The 19,493-nt window shown below is 38.2% G+C and overlaps 1 protein-coding gene across 3 annotated transcripts in view; it reads left to right on the forward strand.

Moving 5' to 3' along the window:
- The window catches only part of XPO4 (exportin 4), a 73,472-nt gene that overhangs the window by 19,059 nt on the left and 34,920 nt on the right, over positions 1–19,493 (forward strand). For all 3 annotated transcript variants that reach the window (XM_058846678.1, XM_058846687.1, XM_058846693.1), the window contains exons 2-6: positions 1,646–1,751; positions 5,164–5,305; positions 5,556–5,694; positions 17,444–17,560; positions 18,340–18,493. In XM_058846678.1, coding sequence (XP_058702661.1) covers positions 1,646–1,751; positions 5,164–5,305; positions 5,556–5,694; positions 17,444–17,560; positions 18,340–18,493 — 658 coding nt within the window. The remainder of the gene's footprint in view (positions 1–1,645; positions 1,752–5,163; positions 5,306–5,555; positions 5,695–17,443; positions 17,561–18,339; positions 18,494–19,493) is intronic.

A 19,493-nucleotide genomic window follows, 5' to 3' on the forward strand; every position in this document is an offset into this window, starting at 1 on the left:
GGGTCCAGATGAAAAAATCTGGGCTGATTTTTGGTAATTACTTCCCCAATCTGGTTCAATGTGCATTTGCACAAGTTCTTGTCTGTACAATGGGGGGAAAAATTTGGAGCTGTCTTTTTTTCAGTTGGTTTGGTTTATTTTCCACAGCTCTGACTGAAGTGTGTATCAGGTTGTTGCTGTATAGGTCATTCCTGCATGTTTGATAACCTGCTTCAGATATTTTTTCTGGCATTCTGTATAACTGGTTCTATTGCAGTGAATGTAGCTAGAGTCTGTGCAGAGGAGGATGGTCCTTCACACTGCAGAAAACACAAACAGCTGCTCCCATTAGGAGCAGCTCCTGCTGCATGCAGGAGACTTGAGGTTACATCACAGAAATATCTGCTAAATCAGACTTCTTGCGGTTTATTTACTGGAAAATATTTCACTTACGTTAAAAGTGTTGGTCTTGATGCTAAGGTCTTGATGCTTTTATTCTCAAAGCAGTGAATCTAAATCATGACTGAAAGATAGGTGGCACACATGTTCTTCTCAAACTGCTAGGGACAGGGCTGGAATGTGGAGTTTGGAAGTTCAGCTGAAGTTCAGTAACCTATGCTGTCACCTTGATCCTGCTCTGCAGTTAGGATGTGATCTTCCTACATGTATGCATGTTCCTTTCTCAGAGGTTAGCATCACTTTTGCTTACCCTGTTTGTGGTATCAAGCCCAGTATCTTGTGCCGTGTGTGTGTTCAGATAAATCCCAAATAGCAGAAGTCAGAGAATATTAGTGGCACAAGCAGTGTGGTGCTGTGAGCCGTTGATACTTTTTACATGGCTGTGTTTACCTTGTAGGGCAGTGGGGGGTGTTGGGGTTGCTCAGTCAGGTGAGGCTGCAGTGCAGGCAGCTCCTCTGTACTTTGTGGGCACCTCACAGGGGTCTAGGTTATTGCATGGTTTCATGCTTTACCTCTAGCTAATTTTCAGGTAGAAACTGCACTGGAGCTGGCTCTCAACAGGAGAGCAGCAGGTGTTACCTGAGCAGCCAGGGTGCCCAGGAGGTAATGGAGTGGATGTTTATAGGGTGTAAGCTCAGGAACCCCACCATAGCAATTCCCAAATGGGCTTCCTTGTCTCTTCAATCACACAGAGTCCTCAGGATGTCAACTTCTATATTAAACACTAGAGGGTAGTATGTTCCTGGTATTACTTTATTTTAGAAGATACCTTTGGTAGTTTTTAAATCCCCATAATTTATTAAACAACTAAATATTTTAAAACAAATGTAGAACTAAAGAAAAAATAGTGCTTTGCTTCCAGTCCTGGGACTGTGCTTAGCACCTAGTGATGTGTAGTGGTATTTTTGGTCTGAGTAGAAAAAAGATTGGTTTGAATTTAGATCTGACTTATAACTTTCTTCAGAAACATCATTAGGAAACTGTACTTAAATTATTCACTCTCTGCCTGATATCTTGGTATTCACACCTATGTGTATGCAATGTAAATACAGAATGGTGTATAAGAAGAGGTAATGCCTGAGAGCAAGCAGTTTTGCCAAGAGATACTTGGTTTTGGTGTTTAACAATGCAAGCATTTATAAGTTCATGACATTGCTCTTAGTATATTTTTGATCAGTGCTTGAATAACTTTCTTTTTGTCTTTCAGGCACCACCTTCCATGGTCAACAATGAACAACGCCAACATGCTGAGCACATATTCTTATCATTTAGAAAATCAAAATCACCATTTGCTGTTTGCAAACATATTTTGGGTAAGTTTCAATAAATTAAGTTAGGCATATAACTGAAATTGTGCTGTTCTTTTGCAGCTGGGACTATGAACATCAGTTTTGATTCAGATGAGGGGTACTTTTTGATGGAGGGTGAAGTTTATTACTGTCCTTTTTTGTTTTATTTCTGTCAGTCTCAAAGCTGTACGGTGTCACTTTATGTAGCTAAATTACTCAACTGATTTAGTAGATTTCCTCTTCAACATGGTTACTGTAATACTGTCTCATCTGTGCAGCTTGTGCAACTGCCAGTGGTGTGGTTGCTTGGCTTTGTGCTTGCTTCCCATTAAATCAGCCAACAATGCAATTTTATGCACTTCTACCAGATTTTGCTTTGGTGCTGAAATGAGAGTTTATTTCCAGTTGAACAACTTAGTTGATGTTGACAGCCCAGCTGGAGGAAAAGAGGAAAAAGCTAGAGAAGTTTCTGTCCACCTGGTGGAAGCAAGACAGTATCGATTTGTAAATTCTGTGATTATACCTGTGGAGAAAGGAAAGAGGCAGATACCACCCTTCATCAGAAATTTCTTTGTTTTTAGTGGAAGTGCTCTAAATGTGGTTGTGTAGCAAGTTAAAAAAGATAAATGTTTTTACAGGTGCTGTAGAGACTTAGTAGAGTTTGGCAGCAAAATCTGAAAATTACAGGAGCAGTAAAGATGTAAGATTGCTGCTCAGAGCATTGAGGTATTGACCAGATGTGAGTGCTGGGGACAGGTGAGGGCGAATTTCAGTGAAAACTGACTCCGAGACCTGACAGGGGTAACCTCAAAGTTTGTGCAAAAGAGCATGCCAAAACCACAAAAAGCAACTTTTCTTTTAAAGAATTTGCCAATATGAACAGAGAAATATTAGAATTGTGTTGAAAATATTGTTTTCATACTTAATTCATTCTGCAGTATTTTTTTAGCAGTTATTTCTAAATTTACTGGATTAGAGACTTACAATGAATGAGTATTATGATGTCAGTATTGCAGACCTACTCCTATGTCATACTGTGATGTATAGACCAGGATGTGCTTCCTTTCCTACATCCACTCTGCAACCAAAATTTTTCTCTACAAATGAGTTTTTTCTCAGTTTAGTATAGGAGTACTGCATGTGGTTTGGAAGACTGCAGTCACACTTTTTGCTTGATGGGTCAGCAAAACTGATGCTTCTGGTTTTCACATTGATTTTTAGAGAAAGTTAAGTGAGTGAAAACATCCTTAAGTAACTTTGCTTGCAGCCAGTTTGGATCTAAATGATACATTCATTATCACTCAGAAATAAATAATGAAATTCCATGAAATCTTAAATGTGGATGGTTGGCAGGATGCTGATTTTAATACATATTACATCCTTAAACTTTTCATATGCTACCACCATTGAGAAGCCAGCGTGTTTCCACATGGGGCAGGTTTTTCATAGGAATGTAGGCAGTTATAATGTTGAGACCTGGAACTTAGAGACTTTTTCAAAACTTTGTGCTTCCTCAGTAAGTATCTGTACAATCTGGAGAGAAAGAACAAATAGTTAGGATTTGGGAGTTGAGGAAGAAGAGGTTATGAAACCAGGAACCAGGGAAAGGAAACAAACTGTTCATGAAGAATAAAAGAGTTGAAGTGTACTGAAGAGATGTGCACAGGAAGGATGGGTTAGAACCAGAGGACCAAGGAGATGGCTTTAAAAAGAAACAGGGAAAAAGATGGTCAAGATGGGAACTGGAATGGAGTTAGAGAGAGAGAACAAGGATGATGTCATTTGTGGATAGAAGAGTGTGTGAATAACACAGGGAAAATAATGGAGAAGGTGAGCATATGGAAAAGGGGAAGAGCCACTACTATGTTGTTCTTTAGAAACCTGGAGCTGAACCCAAGAACCACAAGGCTCTGTGTTCTGCTGTAAGCTTATAGCTGTTCAGTGCACTGGCAAAACCTGTCCTTCCTTTAGTAAGTTCCAGTGGTGCTCTGGCTGATTACAGGCTTACGCTGGGGGCTGCAGGTCTGTGCTGTCAGCGTCTGCGGGACTTGGCTCAAAGGGAAAACTCCGTCCTTTTTCAATTACATTCTCTTTTTTTCATATGTGTGTTTGAGCTTGGTACAGTTAGAAAAGCTGAAGACCCAAGGTAACAAGTGCCAGAATTAAAATTCCCATGCAGGAATAATTTGTGTTAGACATACACATTACTCTTTTACTTAAGCAGTTACTTAGTTTTCCAAATGAAGCTAAGTAGATTTAAATGTGGTTTATTTGGATTTAAGCATGTTTACCTGTGTGGATTTAGATTTGGATCCTAATTAAATTGCTTTAAAATATTTGAATGTATTAGCTGCTATCTTTGCTATAGAACTTGCATATAAAGGAAATTTATATTATAAACTTGTGTGTATGTAACTGGGGGAAGAAAGTTTGTTTTGTAGTAATTAAAAGCCCTTCATCTCATGGCTGAGGTTTTTTTAAACACAGTTTTTCTAGTCCTGGCAGGTCAACTGCTATAGTTCAAACTCTGCTTCTTGTTTGGGAATTTTATTTCATCATTTCATATTTTATGTTTTTGCCACCCTGTGGCTGCACCCTTTCTGAAAGCTCAGAATGTTTTGAAACTGGCTTCCGAGATATTACCTGCTATTTCCAAGTTAAAATTTTGAAAAGCAAAGGAACAACAACAAAAATGTTTCTGTAACTTTCTGGCATCATAGAAATTATATTAATATTCTGGTATTTCTCTTTAAATTGTACTTTGTAGTCACCCAAACTGTTCCTTTTCTCCATAATATACTTTTATACTTTCCTTAGTGCATCTGTATACATAGTAATCCCATATTCAGATAATAATGGCAAATGATTCCTACAGTGTGGTCAGAAATTATTTTTTCATTAACTCAAAAATAAATCTGGAAACTTGAACATCATGTAGAACACTTTAAATATACCATGGTGTAAAATTTTTTGCTTGGATAATTAAACACAAATATTACCTTTAAGTGTAACTGGATTTGCTTCTTTTTATTACCCATGAAATAACATGTATTTTTATGCACTATTGGTTTCAAAGGCAAGCACAGAAATATCTAGCTTTGACATACCTGTAATTTAATCACTTTTATTAATTAATTAGAACTAAATCTGTCATCTTGTTTATTTTTTTCCCCCATTGTGTTAGCATTCTTATTCCTGTTCTTTGAAGCAGCCTCCTAGCACAGACAACTTTTCTTCTAGGTCATTGAATAGTACTGGACAATTCAATAATTGGGTTATTGATTATTTCTCCCTCTTTTGAGTTGTAGATGCCTTCTCTGTTTTCATAGCAACACTATTCTATTTAATAATAAATGATAGTAAATTCCCCTTTTTTTTGGTTGGAAACACATCCAAGCTGAATACACGTCTTTGTTGCCTTTGTTTTTTCTCACAGAAACTAGTAAAGTGGACTATGTCCTTTTTCAAGCTGCTACAGCGATAATGGAAGCAGTTGTAAGAGAATGGATTCTCTTGGAAAAAGCTAGTATTGAGTCACTGCGGACATTCCTTCTAACCTATGTCTTACAAAGGCCTAAGTAAGTATAGAAAACACACCTCTGAACCTGCAGCATCCTGCATAAAGTCTGGGTTGTCATTTTTGTTTCCCTGGGTAGCAGTGCAAGATAATTTTAAGAATAATTTGTCTTCTAGTCTTAGCAGTTCATTTCTGTCAGCTTTCCCTTATGAATTCACACCAAATATTTGAAAAATAAATGCATTCAAAATTTTATTGAGCATTGATGTCCAGAATTACATGCAAATATATTTGTGCCATTTTGTTTACAGCCTTCAAAAGTATGTTCGGGAGCAGATTTTATTAGCAGTAGCGGTGATAGTGAAACGGGGATCATTAGACAAATCAATTGACTGCAAAAGCATTTTCCATGAAGTCAGCCAGCTGATCAGCAGTGGTAACCCCACTGTGGTAAGTACTTTTGTTTTTTTCTTCAAAAGTTAAGCTGTCTGTATCAGCAGCTTATGTTGTATACTGAGTGGCTATGAAATATTTTATACTTCGCGTATCCAATTAGTCATTAAGTTGGTAACTATTCACTCATTTACCAAATTGAAGATTGTTTAATGTTTTGGGACTAGGGGTAGTACTTTGGTATACAAGGAGACCATATTTTTGGGGAACGTTTTTATGAATAGTTGCTTTGAGTGCCATACTTGTGGGTTGGTGGTTTATTTTGGGGGTTTTTTTGTGTTTTTTTTTGGTTTTTTTTTTTTTAAATATTATTATTTGTTTGTTTTCCTTTTTTCTCTGGTTTTCTTTAAACTAACAGTAAGACCTAAAACAGATTTTCCGTTAGCTGGGAGGTTCTTTGCATACTCTGTTCCCCTTCCATCTGTGCAAGTGCTGCACTCTGCTGCGGCTCAGCTGTTGAAATAGACTGTGAGCAGGAGGCATAGGCCTCTGCTGTTCTTTGGGAGACAAGTAGGTGGAGAGATAGGGGTGTGAGGAAGTAAAACATGGAATGGAAATACAAAACTTATTCTTGATTTAATGTCATACTACTAGGGGTAAGTGTTACCTTCGATACTGAGCTTGAAGTGGAAACAAGGTGTCCAATATCTATCTATGCATTTAGTGAAATTCCGTTTGCTATGCCAGGGGATAAGTTTAGAATAGGTCATAATAGAGGCATGTAACTAGAGCTTAAAGAGAGGTGATTTTTTCTCCTACCAAATGAAAATCAAAGAGTATATGGATTCCATGCTGAAACTTTAACTGAAGCTTTTCTCAAAAAAAAAACAACCATGAGTGAACTGGCTCATGACTGCTGAGCTTTTGGAGCAGCAGTTGTACTAGATAGATGGGAGGGGCAAATGTTTAATTCTGAAAATTCAATCAAAGTGTACTAGAAGTAATCCAGCTCATGTCATGGTCCTAAAAATAGCGTGTCACCTCTGAGTAACAAGTAATATTGCTCCAGGGTATGGAAATTTCATTTAGTCTTGTAAAACTTAATTTCACGGTTATTTACCTTAAGGAAACTGTTTTAGCCTTTTGATTCTGCATAATTTGGATAGAAATGGGTACTTGTTAGGAAGAACTGAGTTAATGCTTTTTTTCATGAAACAGTCTTGTTTATTAAAACACTGTTACAGCTGAGGTTTTCAAGTTTTATGCATGACACTGTGTATGCACATGTAGTTTGTAGGATCTCTGCATAAAGATACAAAAGCAGCATAAATAGAAACGTGGACTAAGTAATGCACAGTCCAGCTTGTACAGTTGTGTTCTCTGCATGCACTGTCCACAGACACACTGCACACAGCAAGCTAAGACTGCCTGCTCCAAGCATATCAACCATGCTGTGGAGAAGAGTACGTTGCAGAGGAGCTCTGGCTGGTGGAAGGGGTACTCTTCTCCAAGTTCAACTCACTGCCAAGTTGAGCTCAGTTTTTCATTTCCCTTTATTTCATTTTCCTTTTATTTCCCCCTCTTCACAAGTATTAATTTCTCCATAGTTTTTCCAAAATATTTGTGCTTAAGTTTTAATAATAGTATTGAACATGTCTAGGATATATAATGATGTTTTCTATTATGGTGTGCTAACAAGACTTACTAGAAAAAAAAAAAGACATGCGATGCTGCTGAAACATCTTTTCTATACGGCACAGTATATGGTTGTTAGTCTTTGGTAAACTGGTTATAAGCACATGGTCTCATGTGGTTTATATTGTAAAGCAGTTCTCATTCACAAAAATGTTCTTGTAATCTTCTGAGACTTAGCTGCAAGAGAGACTCTGGTACTGGCACCCAGGACTGGCATGTGCAATAATAAGCAGTAGTATAATGGTGTTTTGGCATGGTACCTGCCAAAACTGCTTTCTGAAGGGAGTCAGGGCATGCCTCTTGTATAAACAATGTAACAACTTTGTAACAACTTATGTAACAACTTTGAAAAGCTGTACAAAATAATTCATACAATTAATTATTTATTATTTTAGTTATCTTTTCAAATATGGCTGGGTGGTTTTGTTTCTTTACCAGTGAACCTGTAGCATTCCACCATGCCTGTGGGGCTGTGTGGGACTCCTGTGGTGCAGTTGCCTTGCTGCTGTGGGGAGTCTCAGCTAAGAGTGCTTCAGGGTATGGTGTGAAGCCCACATCCTGAAGGGAATGGTGCTTTCAAGATATATGGATAGTGCCATGCACTGTCACAGGTGTTTCTGGAGATTCATTTCTATTAGTTACTTGTAAAATACAGGTTTGCATTCAAATCAGGGAAGATGCTAGGATGTAAGTATTGAAAGAGATCAGCAGATGTTTTCTGGTCCTCTGTGCTCCCCTGTGGCAGGAATAATTCCATTTTTCTGACGTCTTTCCCCTGGTGTGATACACACTCTTGCCTCCTTGTACACTCAAGTTGCAGAGGGATATCATACCTTTGTGACTCCTAATTATTTTTCCAGTTTCTTTGTCCTTTCTGTATCCTTCTCAGCCTTCTGTTCTGACCTTCTGCCCACCCATTTGTGTTGTTCTGCCTGAGGTTCACTACACTTGAAGTCAGCAGCAGGTCACTTCATATTTAAAAATACTTAAAGCTCTCAAACAAGAGCTATCAGCAGCTTTTAGCTTTTAGCTGCTGATAATTGCTTAGAGCATGGTACTAATAACACCAAGGTTGTGGGTTGGATCCCCATATGGGCCATTCACTTAAAAATTGGACTCGATCCTTGTGGGTCTCTTCCAACTCAGAGTATTCTGAGGTAATGGCTTTTTACAGCAGTTTATAATTGAAAGTCCATTTTAAAAAAGCAAAGTATTCTCTGTTACTTGCTTACTTTTTCTTCCCTGTTTGCTGTGAATCTTCTTGATCCATCTTTACCTTACAAGAATAACATAGGTACTTAATCTTTTCCATTCCCTTCAGCCCTCTACCCACTTTCTATGGGATGTCAGTACTAACTTTGTGATTATCAGAGAGTCCTGCTCCCTGAAATCTTTGGGAATTTTGAGTAGTATCTTGTCAGGATCGAGTCTTCATAATTGGGATAATAAAGAGGGCAGTGAACGTAGATGGTAGTGTCTGTTGTGTGTCCTTCTGCATCAAGGATTTGATGTGCTTACTACCTCAACTTCTCAAGTTATAGTTAAGATCTTCAGAGATGTGTGCAATTTGAGGCTAGAACTTGAAGGTATATAGTGGCAAACTGACATGTATGCAAGACTGATGGATGAACTGTTGAGAATGAAAAAATAAGAGGGAGGTTGAAAGGAAGATAAGAGGAATTGTGATGAGAGTAATAAAATGGCTTTAGTGTTGTGTAATCTTTTAACAGTGGAACACAGTGTACATGTTAAGGAAGTAACAGGACGATAAGGAGAGTTAATACTCCAGGGATGGGAAGGATGCATGGTTAGAGCCAGGTTTAGAACTGGAGTGTTGGCTTCTGCTGCTGTTTGTCTGCCATTTGGTGCTTTATGAATCTCACAGAAGAAACCTTTGTTTGAGAAGAAAAAGCAAACTTTTAGTCTGGCTGCAGATTATTTATAACTGAGTTTAGGTAGTAATCCTCTAGAAAGACAAAGATTAGCTTTAGAGTTCTTGGTTTTGTTTTTCCTGGCTCCTGTATTATCAATGCAAGCCATCCCTCTGCTTGTGAGGGAGGATCTGTAATCTCCCTCTGACAGGAATTTCAGGATCTCTTTTCAAAATCTTCATCCCTCTGGGGGACAGAGCTTCTGGCATCAGACACAGTATCATGAGCCAGTCTTAAAATTCTAAATACATGTTTTCTATCACTGATTTTAAGATTTTGGAGAATTACATGGGCCAAGTCTTTCTCAACTATAAATGCCTTCAATTTCTTGGCCTTTGTGTTCAAATATTCTGGTTTTGCATAGCTGAAGGATTTCATTTGTCCTTCATCCCTGCCAGAAGGACAGGAATCCTGGCAGCTAAGTGACTGACTCCCAGGAGGAGGATCTGGTCTGCATGTGAACACAGTCAGATTTTGTTTAAAACCAGACCAAGATGTGGATCACACCTTGATTTCTTCCAGTATATGTGTAGGCAGATGCAGAGGGGTCCAGCTGCTATAGACTTGACATGGGACTGGGAAGCAACAGAAGCTGCGTTTTTTAAGATCTGCAGTGCATACAGTAGAATGTATATTAATATAAAACTCCATATCTGAAGGCTACATATTTTTTTTTTGTATATGGAAGATTTGTCAAGACTCACTGGGAAAGCTTTGGAATCCTAACAGTTCCTTCTCTTGCAAAATTTTTTATTCTGTTGTTCTGTTTCCCAATATTCCTAGCTGGGTTAGAGAGAAGATCCAGCTGCTTCAGATTACCTAAAGCCTCAGAGGGATGTGCTGTGAATGGATTTCATGTGAGCGGTGGGAAATATTAATAAGCAAAACTAGGCATTCACCTTCACTGAGGTTAATCTATCCATTATAATGGCTGCCTGGATAACTAGTTATATTAATTTAGCATTTGCGGTTCTTGTTTCTATTCTTTAAAGGGAATTTTACTTCTGGAAACCTGTCTAGCTGTTACTGTTTCATGTTGTATGGTAGGAGTTGAAGAGGCCCTCGTGACTTTCACATTTTGACAAAAACATATGTATTATCCATCCCAAGTTGTGTCTTCTGGTCCAGTAAAATTGTTACCTTGTTCTATGAACCTCATTGCCCTTGAGACATGTTGAGTATAAAAAAGAGGGTGAACCAGGATATTTAGGCTGACAAGTTCTCTTTAAAGGCCTAAATTAGTGTGTTAAATGTTGGTTTGGGAATTTTAGGAATCTAAGAACTATTCCACATGTGAGTTTAAAACTCAGCAATAGAAGTGTAAGATAACTTTAAACGTAAGTGTTTTTTTAGTAGTTGAATTAACCAGGGTGCTTTTGCAGTTTTCAGATTTTTCTCTTGAAAGGGAGCTGGCTTTACCAGAGATGCAGTACAGCAAGTCTCCAGCTTAGTTTCTTAATACCCACTAGAAATGGATAACCCCCAGTTACATTTACACTAGAGCCACAGTTTCAAAGACAGGGCTGGGAAGAGAGGAGATGTGTTCCAAGTGGTGAGGTGTGCATCCCCTGTTCTATGTATGGCAGACCCTCTCTTTCCTCAATTTCGCCATCTCATGAGACTTGTGCCTGTAGAGTCCCTCACCTGTGACCTCACAGACTCACTGGGATAAAGGAAATTATATCTTTCCATGTGTTTCCATGTGTTGCAGCATGTATTTTTTTTTCATTACAGTGGTGTCAAACAAATAAACAGGCTTGAAGGGAAAAGCCTCTTTTAAGACATTAGCTGCTTGGTGTTTAGTCATTCTTCCTTTCAAAGGTACTACCCTTTCATAATAAATGTGTTCAGTAATACACTGGATGTTTGTGTAAGTTTGCTTAGAAACAGCCCCTTCTCCCTCACAGCCTCTCCTTTTATTCTTTGGGAAGATCTGCTGTGGAGCACAGCTGTGTAATGCAGCTCATTTGACATAGCTGGCAGTATGGCAGGCAGAGGCAGGCAAGAAAGACCAGGAATGAGTTCTGGAAAAAGTGGGGGGAGGGAGGACGCCTAGCCACCCAAGAGCACTTGTTGGGGTGGTGTATATTCAAAGCTGAGTGCTGCTGATGGTGAGCTGCATGGCTAGTATAACTATTCATTATTTTGAGTTTAATTGAAAATCCTGTATTTGTTCATGCAGCTTTGGTAGGAGTGAAGATCCAACTGGTGGTGTTCAGACAAGAACCTGGAGAAGGATATGTTACCTTTATAAATGGTTTTCAGGCCTTCAACTTCTTTTATGAGATTACTTTTTTTTTTCCTCCGGATTTCTGCTTCACAGCTTTGCCTGTCTCTAGAGAAACAAAGAAAAGCAAAGGAGAACCCTGTGTTCCAGCAAACTCTGCCTGGACCTCTTCCATTATTAGTAGAGACTGCTACTTCCCTTCTCTCTTTGTCCAAAGCCTGCATGCTTCACATGCCACAAGATCCTCTGGCCCATAGTGATTCACAGGGGAATTGATTTTCTCTTTCTCAGCTCACCCCTGGGCGTTTCCCTTGGTTTGGCTGGGACCCCCAAGGAAGGGAAACAAGCTCTTGCCTCTTGTGCTGCTGAAGCTCTGACATGTTAACCTGGTGCTGCTCATCTGTCTTTGCTCAGTGGCAGAAAGGGAATGAGAGGAAAGGAGTGCACTACCCAGCCAGTCCCTTACTGCTGACAGCAGCTGTGGGTCCTATTCCTATCATCCTACCCTGCTCCATAACCTTTTTTTCACCAGTTGGCTCATTTGGGAAGGAACAGATAAAAATCTGTGGATTCTTCCTGGTGCTTGCTTGCATTTCTTCAGAATATGTTCTGGTTTTCTTTGGTTGGGAACCACTACTTCAGCTTCTGGTTCCCCCACCCACCTTGCAATACTTCCATGTTGAAGAGTGGAGTGGCCCCCGTTATTCTGTGTACATAAAGATATTTCTTTTGGCCCTCTGGCTGTCCTCTTAACCCTTCAATTTGAAGTTGCAACTTACGTTCTTGTGATTTAGATACTCTGAAAATGCTAGCGAAAACAGCTGTGCTTATTCAAGGAAATTAGAGAAGAAGTCTGTTATTGCCTTTATAAAGAAAGCCTTGCTTTAAACAACTTATTTAGTAAAATTGCTTTTGATGCTTTCTCATTACAGAATTCTGTCAGGAGCAATGCAGCTAATTCTGCTTCTGATACGTTTGCTCTTTGATTCTTCCTGCTCTTGGGCAAGTTAAGTTTAGATAGTTTAGTGATACTATTAAGTCTTCACATGGCTTGCCTTTGGTTTCAGTAGCAGAATTTACATTATACATATGGAGACAAAAAATCCTCTAAATGCATATTCAGGCTGGCAGGGATGTAAAGTGACAGGGTAGATGTTATGATTTGCTCTATTCAGGCAAGACCTTCGTTCTTTTAAATATGCTTACTGCTTTTTCTGTAGGTATAAATGATACTTGCAGAAGGCACTGCATGATAGTTTAGGTTTTGTAGTAAAATGAATTCTTTAATCAAACTTCTGACAAACTAACTGTATCTCTGCTCTGAATTCAAAACGAGGAAACAATTTTGGTATTGGAGTTCATTCTGCTTTGTCTCTTGGCTTTATTGCTGCAGAGCTGGTGTACCACATGTCCATTTTTTCCTAGGGTGTATTTGAACTCTTCTTCCTTTCAGATGCTTTGTAACCTAACTACCCTCAAATGAAGCACTTCATTTATTCCATGGGCAGCCCAGGCACAAGTGTGAAATCCCTTCAAACATTACTGCTTTAGCTTCTTTTATAGGGGACATTCCATTTGGAGGAATAAGTTGTAATTACCTTTTACATCTGAGCTTTATGAATGATATATAAGTGTTGTTTATTGTTAAAATGACACACGGTCTTTCTGTAGTGTCTGTGTTTTATTAAAGCCATTTAAAAAGAAAACCACTAAAAGGATGTTACTACTGGGTGTCTGATTGCCAAGTTAATCTCTTATCACAAGTCCCATTGATCTTCTGTTTGAGCAGCTGAGAGTCTATTTTATGTATAGCGATCTTTCATAAAGTTTATTCCTGGTAATAAAGCTAACTGGGGTGAGTGCCAAGCTATTCTCAGAGGCAATCCTCTCTCTCAACAAGAGAAGGATTTTATTTTGTTAGATGGGCTTATTGTTTGGGTATGTACTTGTGGCAGAACTAGTGAAATTGCTAGGGAGTGAGTCAAACTAGGTTCAGAGGTGTACTCTTACTGGTATGAAGTTAATGGCATTGCTGCACAATGGACATTCAGATCTGGCTTTTAATATGATGCCCAGAGTCAATTGCATTTTCTACTTATTACAGTCTGCTATTACTAACTTGCATTGTTTATCTCTTCTGTGGTGTGGCAAAAACCTAAAAAAAAAATAATTAAAAAAGGACCAAAAAATTCCCAGCAGAAAACAAATGAACAAACCAACCAACTCAAACCACACCAAAAACAACAATCACCAAACAAAGAAACCCCAAAAGCAAAACACAAAAACCCCAGAATCCTCCACCCAGAATTTTATATGTGTTAAGTGCATTCAATTTTCTTACGTGTAAGAAGAAGAAATTTTACTTCACATAACACACCACTATTGGTTTCTCTGAAATTGTCGGTTTTCATATTTTTTAAATCTTTCTTCTGATAATATTTATGTTGAGGTACTTACTATCTTCACACCAAACATGTCTGTATATTAAAAAAATGTAATTCAAAATATTAGTAGTTAACCTTCAGTAAAATTACTTTATGAAAGTCAAGTTTTATTTTTAGTAAAATTTACTTGAGCTTTATTCCAGAGTTTCTAAAATATTATTGTCTATTCAGGAAAGTTTAATAGATGGCTGGGCAAAAACTCTTTTGAGCTGATAATTGGTTTATACTCATGAAAATGGCCATCTTACTGCTGTAAGTCTGTATAAATTCCTATGGCCTTATGTCAGTTCTGAGAAGCAGTAGTGGTTTTGCAGAGCTCTGTGCAAATACTTGACATTGCAAGGATACGGTCTTGATTGTTCCTCTGCTCTTGTCTGAAAGCTGGACTCATGGTGGCTGGCATCTGCCTTCTAGGAAACCAGTCTCAAGCCATCTCACCTCAGCCTGTTGTTGCAGTAAATTTTAAATTACTGGCCAGTATCTTCTCTTTGGTCTTCTCCTGCCCTGGTGATCTGGATATACGGGAGTGCTTGCAATTCCTTATGGATGCAAGGGGTAAGTGCAGGTGCCAGAAGCATGTGGATGTGCAAATGTTGCACATGAGGCCCTTGGAATGGCGAGGGAATGGGGCAGGATTTGCACCCCAGGTACTGAAATACCAAGGTAAGGAAGTTGATGGGATGCTGGGAGTTCAGTAGGAGGGAGTAGAGTAGAGGGATGCAGTGTGCCCTGGTATTGGCTGTGACCTAGCCTGCTGGATAGAATAAGGTGTCTAAATCTAGTAATCATTTTTCTCCTGTCATGCTTAAAGCAGGTACTGATGTCCCAGAACTATCTGAGCTGGCTCTCGTTGAAATCAGGGGGATAGGTCAATGCTCAAGTGCTCAAGCTGCTTTATTGGACTCTTAGCAGATTCAGTCAGCTTACCTGTACCCATTGCTCTTTACACTTTTGAAGAGATGTCCCTATCATCAGTCATAAAATTTAACCTTCCTTTTAAATTTTTCCTTGAAGTCAGGAGAAAAGCACACAAAAAAATCTGTAACACACTTTTACCATGCAGTAGCACATTACTCTGTAAAGAGAAAGGATAAATTATTACATACATACAAACAAACTGGAGAAAAAGGAATGTGCTATTACAGCTAATATAGTTTGTAATCACAGTGGGAACAAACTTTTCTTCCTATTGTTCCTACCCATTTGAACTTGGTGATTGATTTTCCAGTAACTGCCAAATAACTGCAAATGATGGGTAGTCTGCATCGCTGCCCTGCTTGTCCTGTGGTGGTCTGGGTGGTGGCTTGGTGTCAAGATCTTAGTATGCTAAAGCAGAAGCAGTTTAGTTTCAGCCTGGTTGTTGCACTAATGGAGCCACTGATACCACTTGGTAATCAGGGTATGTTACAGAGCATCAAAGTGTACAGATTTGTAATTGCAGGTAGTGATGTCCTAATGTCATGAGTCAGAAATTTAAGCATCAAATAAAAACTTGTATTTTAAACTATTTTGATAGTCATGTAAGAAAACTTTGCATTGTTTCTTTAAAAACATGTATTCTGATCTGAAACATTGTGCTAAAGTCAGACTTGAGGGGTTTTTCTTAGTTGTTAGGGGTTTTTTTTTTTGCCCAGGTTAATTATTTTCATACACAACTTTTAATGTTTGATTTAAGAGTCAATACTAGTCTACGCTGTTTTGGTTTTTTTTAAATATTAGATCAAATCTGTATGTCCTCTAACTAAAAAAAATATTTATTGTGTGAATACCTTGCAGAGAAATTAGGAAATAAAATACTGAAATGTTTGAGCCAATTAGAAATACTTCTAGTATAGAAATGACAAAGTTACAATTTTACTGGAGTAGTTTAAATTGTGATGCTGGTTTTCACTGGCTAAATGCTTCTTTAGCCATATGTGTTGTTTGATAGAGCTGCCTGTAAATGAGAAATAGTCCACTTGAAATAAGTAATTTCTTTAAAATGGAAAATCTTTTACTTAGCAACTGATCAGGAATATGCTGATCTGCTGTCCTTATGGAGCTTTATTGCTTAGTGGAAGAGAAAACCTGTGTATTATCACAAAGCAACTATGTTTGGAACTGTTCTGTCTGGAACTTATTTAGCAAGTAAGAATGTTAATTTAGTGTTTACTGACTAAGATAACTAGTCGTCTGGGGGGGTCAAGGTACTGACTTCAGAGGCATTTCTGAACAAAGATGTTGCAGTTGGTGGGTGGATGGCACTGGTCTCAGCTGTTGTATGAGCTTGCATAAATAGTATCATCTCCACTTTAATCTTTCGGGTGTTCAGAGGTAGTGTGCATATTTCTGTTTAACCCCTGGACACTTGCTGGCATGCATGACCCTTTAACAATTCCTATCCCTCTGTCCATCCCTGGCACCTTGGCTCCAAACAGTCTAGGAGGATAGCCAGTAATTTTGGAGCTTTTTGTAAAGAACATCTCTTTAACAAAAAGTCTTTTCATTTCAGCAGCATACACTTTCTATTGTGCTTGTTACAGTAGTGTACACACAAGTCTGAAGTACTACTTGCACCTCCACTGTGCAATACTTGGTCCCCTTTGTGTGCAAGGATCAGTTAAAAGATATTAAAACTGGTGATGATGGTTTCTGGGCTTTGGCATCAGGAAAAAAAGCTTTTTTTATTTTATTTTTGTATTTCAAGAAACAGCAACAAAGGCTCTGGAGTGTTTAATACAGCAACTTGGCTTTTGAGTAGTGTTTTAGATGAGCATTTCATTTACCTTAAATTTTAAGAATGAAAAAGATAATTAAAACTTTCGTCTTCATGAATCTATCTTTCTAAAATTAACATGCCTTTTTCTCACCGATTTTTATATCACTTCAGAGACATAATTTTGATAGAGTAGATTTAAGGGTTATTTCTGAGGCTTGTCAATGTGCTTTGGAGGGAGGTATTCAAGTATTTTTTTTGGATGGGGAGAGAGGAAAAAGATGTAGTAGACAGTGTTATTGCAGGTGTTGTTTTTGACAAACTTGTATCGCTTTTGGTGTTATAAAGTTAATCATGATCAAATACCAACATGGTAAGTGTAGCAAATGCAAGAAGGGCCAAAACAAACTTCAGAGCGAGCTGAACTATTAGATCAATAGAACTAAGTGGGCAGTGAATCTTCCCTGAGGCTAATACCTGTAAAGGCCTATGCACAGGGAGACAAAGTAAATGGCAAGGCTGGGAAATGGTTTGCACTAAGTTGGTTTTATTTGTAATGATTTTCACACAGATGCCAGCTTTTATATTGTTCGAATACTCAAATTTCTTCTTTAAGGATGGAGCCCTGATGATTCCAGAAATGGTTCATCCAAGGATGTATTTTCCTGAAAGGGTGACTTGTTCTAGTTTGTGTTAGAAGGAACTGAAGTAGTAGTTGTACTAAAATGCTAATAAAAAAATTAAGGACACTGTAGGTGCTATTGCATTATTGGACATCTTTTAGTTATATTATTCCCCCTTATTTTTTTTATAGCAAACTTTGGCCTGTTCCATTCTAACGGCGTTGTTGAGCGAGTTCTCAAGTTCAAGTAAAACCAGCAACATTGGACTAAGCATGGAGTTCCATGGTAACTGTAAACGTATATTTCAGGTAAACTAGTTCTGTACTGATATATGCTACCTCTCTTTCTAAAATTTAACCATTGAGAAGCAAAAATACCTTGTTGTGCCAGCTGCAGTCAGGTACACTGTGTGCCTAAAAGCATTTAATAGGGCAAATACTGGAAATAAAGCAGATACTGGGTACTTCAGTAAAATTGTTAATGTATTTTTAAAAAACTTGTATCAAAAATGTGCAACCCCTTTGTGCCCATTTTATGAATGTAGAGCTACAGATCTTTATGCCATTGGACTCTTTAATTCCTTGGCTACCAATTGCAAACAAAACGAATACTCTGTGGAACAATGATAGTCTTAAATATAGCTTTGGTTTAAAGCCAAGGAGAGCTATGTATGTATTTAAAAATATTATTGCAGATGGTGTAGTCTGGTAGTCTCTCAGATGTATTGTTTGGCCAGTCAGAAATGTTTATGTGAAGGCATTGCTTTAAACTGACTATTGTGGAAAAACTTACCAACTTTTTTTCATGCCAAAGACCAACTTTTTTTTCCACCACTTATTAAAAACATGTTAGTTTTTTATCTTTTAACAACTGGTATTTATATGAGGATTTTTTTCATAGTCTTTGCAAATGTAATCAATTAGTTTTGACAAAAGGTGGGGTTCTCACTGGCAAAGTATTTCTTGTATTTTGATGAAAATAGGGTGAAACTGGAAATTTATTTTTCTCTCTGGAAAAGTATTTCTTATTGATCAACGTTTCATTAATGTCTGAGATACTGAATGTATTGTGTTCGTCCTGACTGTAGGAGGACGATCTGCGGCAGATCTTCATGCTCACAGTAGAGGTACTTCAGGAATTCAGCAGACGTGAAAACCTCAATGCTCAGATGTCTTCAGTGTTTCAGCGTTATCTTGCACTAGCCAATCAGGTCTTAAGCTGGAACTTCCTTCCTCCAAATTATATCCTTTTCGTGTCAGGCCTTTTGCTTCCCTTGACTTGAGTCACTTCTTGGGTGAAGAATAAAGTCTTTGCAAGGAGAGTAAAGCATAAGACTTAGAAGCTTTGTGTTTAGTCCTTGATTTATGTTTTCTTCTGTTAGTGCTTTTTGTCTCCACCATACTTGCTAAGAGATGCTCTTAGAGAAGCTGCTGTTGGTCTTCATTAAAGTTTAAAAGTATTTTACATAAAAGAGAAAGCATACAGCGCACCCACCTTTTACAGGTTTATGGTCGGTCTGGTTGGTGCAGGGAGCAGGAAATGTGCAATATGCTACTTCAGTGCAAATCCGTATGGTGAAGAGTCTAAGCCCTGTTCAATTTTTATGCAGAGATCTGATCTTTCCTACTTTTCTCCCTCAGAAGAAGTAGGGACAGGCAAATGCCTCGTCATGTAGGAATATGCATGTTCATGCAGGTGAACCAACTCCCCATAAAAGAACATGGTATATGCTAGAACACGGAATTTCTCCAGACTGAAAAAAACTATTTGGTAGCTAAGAAAAGAAATGTCAACTTCATTTTACACTTTCATTTTATATTAATGGCTTTAATGGAAGCCACTGCTTCCACTTTGATTTTTTTGTGATATCTGCTGATCATTAGTCCAGAGGAAGGTGGAGCTGGAAAGTAGAGGAGGAAATTGGAATCAGAAAGAGAAAGTCTCTTAGTGAAGAGGAGAAGAAAAATGTTCAGTCCAAAAAATGGGCTAGACAAATATTGTAGAAGTACTCAATCACACTCTGCATTTATTAGGGGTTTTAGACAGCATGTGTTGTAAATCATTATAGTACCTGTTTTAATAGCCAGATTGCCTTTAAGAAGCTTAGCAAGCTTTCCAAGAGCCAAGTTTTTAAGTTGGTTTATAAGCTTTTTTCGTAAAACTTTTGAAATTGCTACCAAGTTTTACATACTGCAGGAATCTTGATATTTCTCTCAAACCCACTGTGAAGGATTTTATTTG

This window comes from Poecile atricapillus, chromosome 1 (genome assembly GCF_030490865.1).
Source record: "Poecile atricapillus isolate bPoeAtr1 chromosome 1, bPoeAtr1.hap1, whole genome shotgun sequence".
Lineage (NCBI taxonomy): Eukaryota > Metazoa > Chordata > Aves > Passeriformes > Paridae > Poecile > Poecile atricapillus.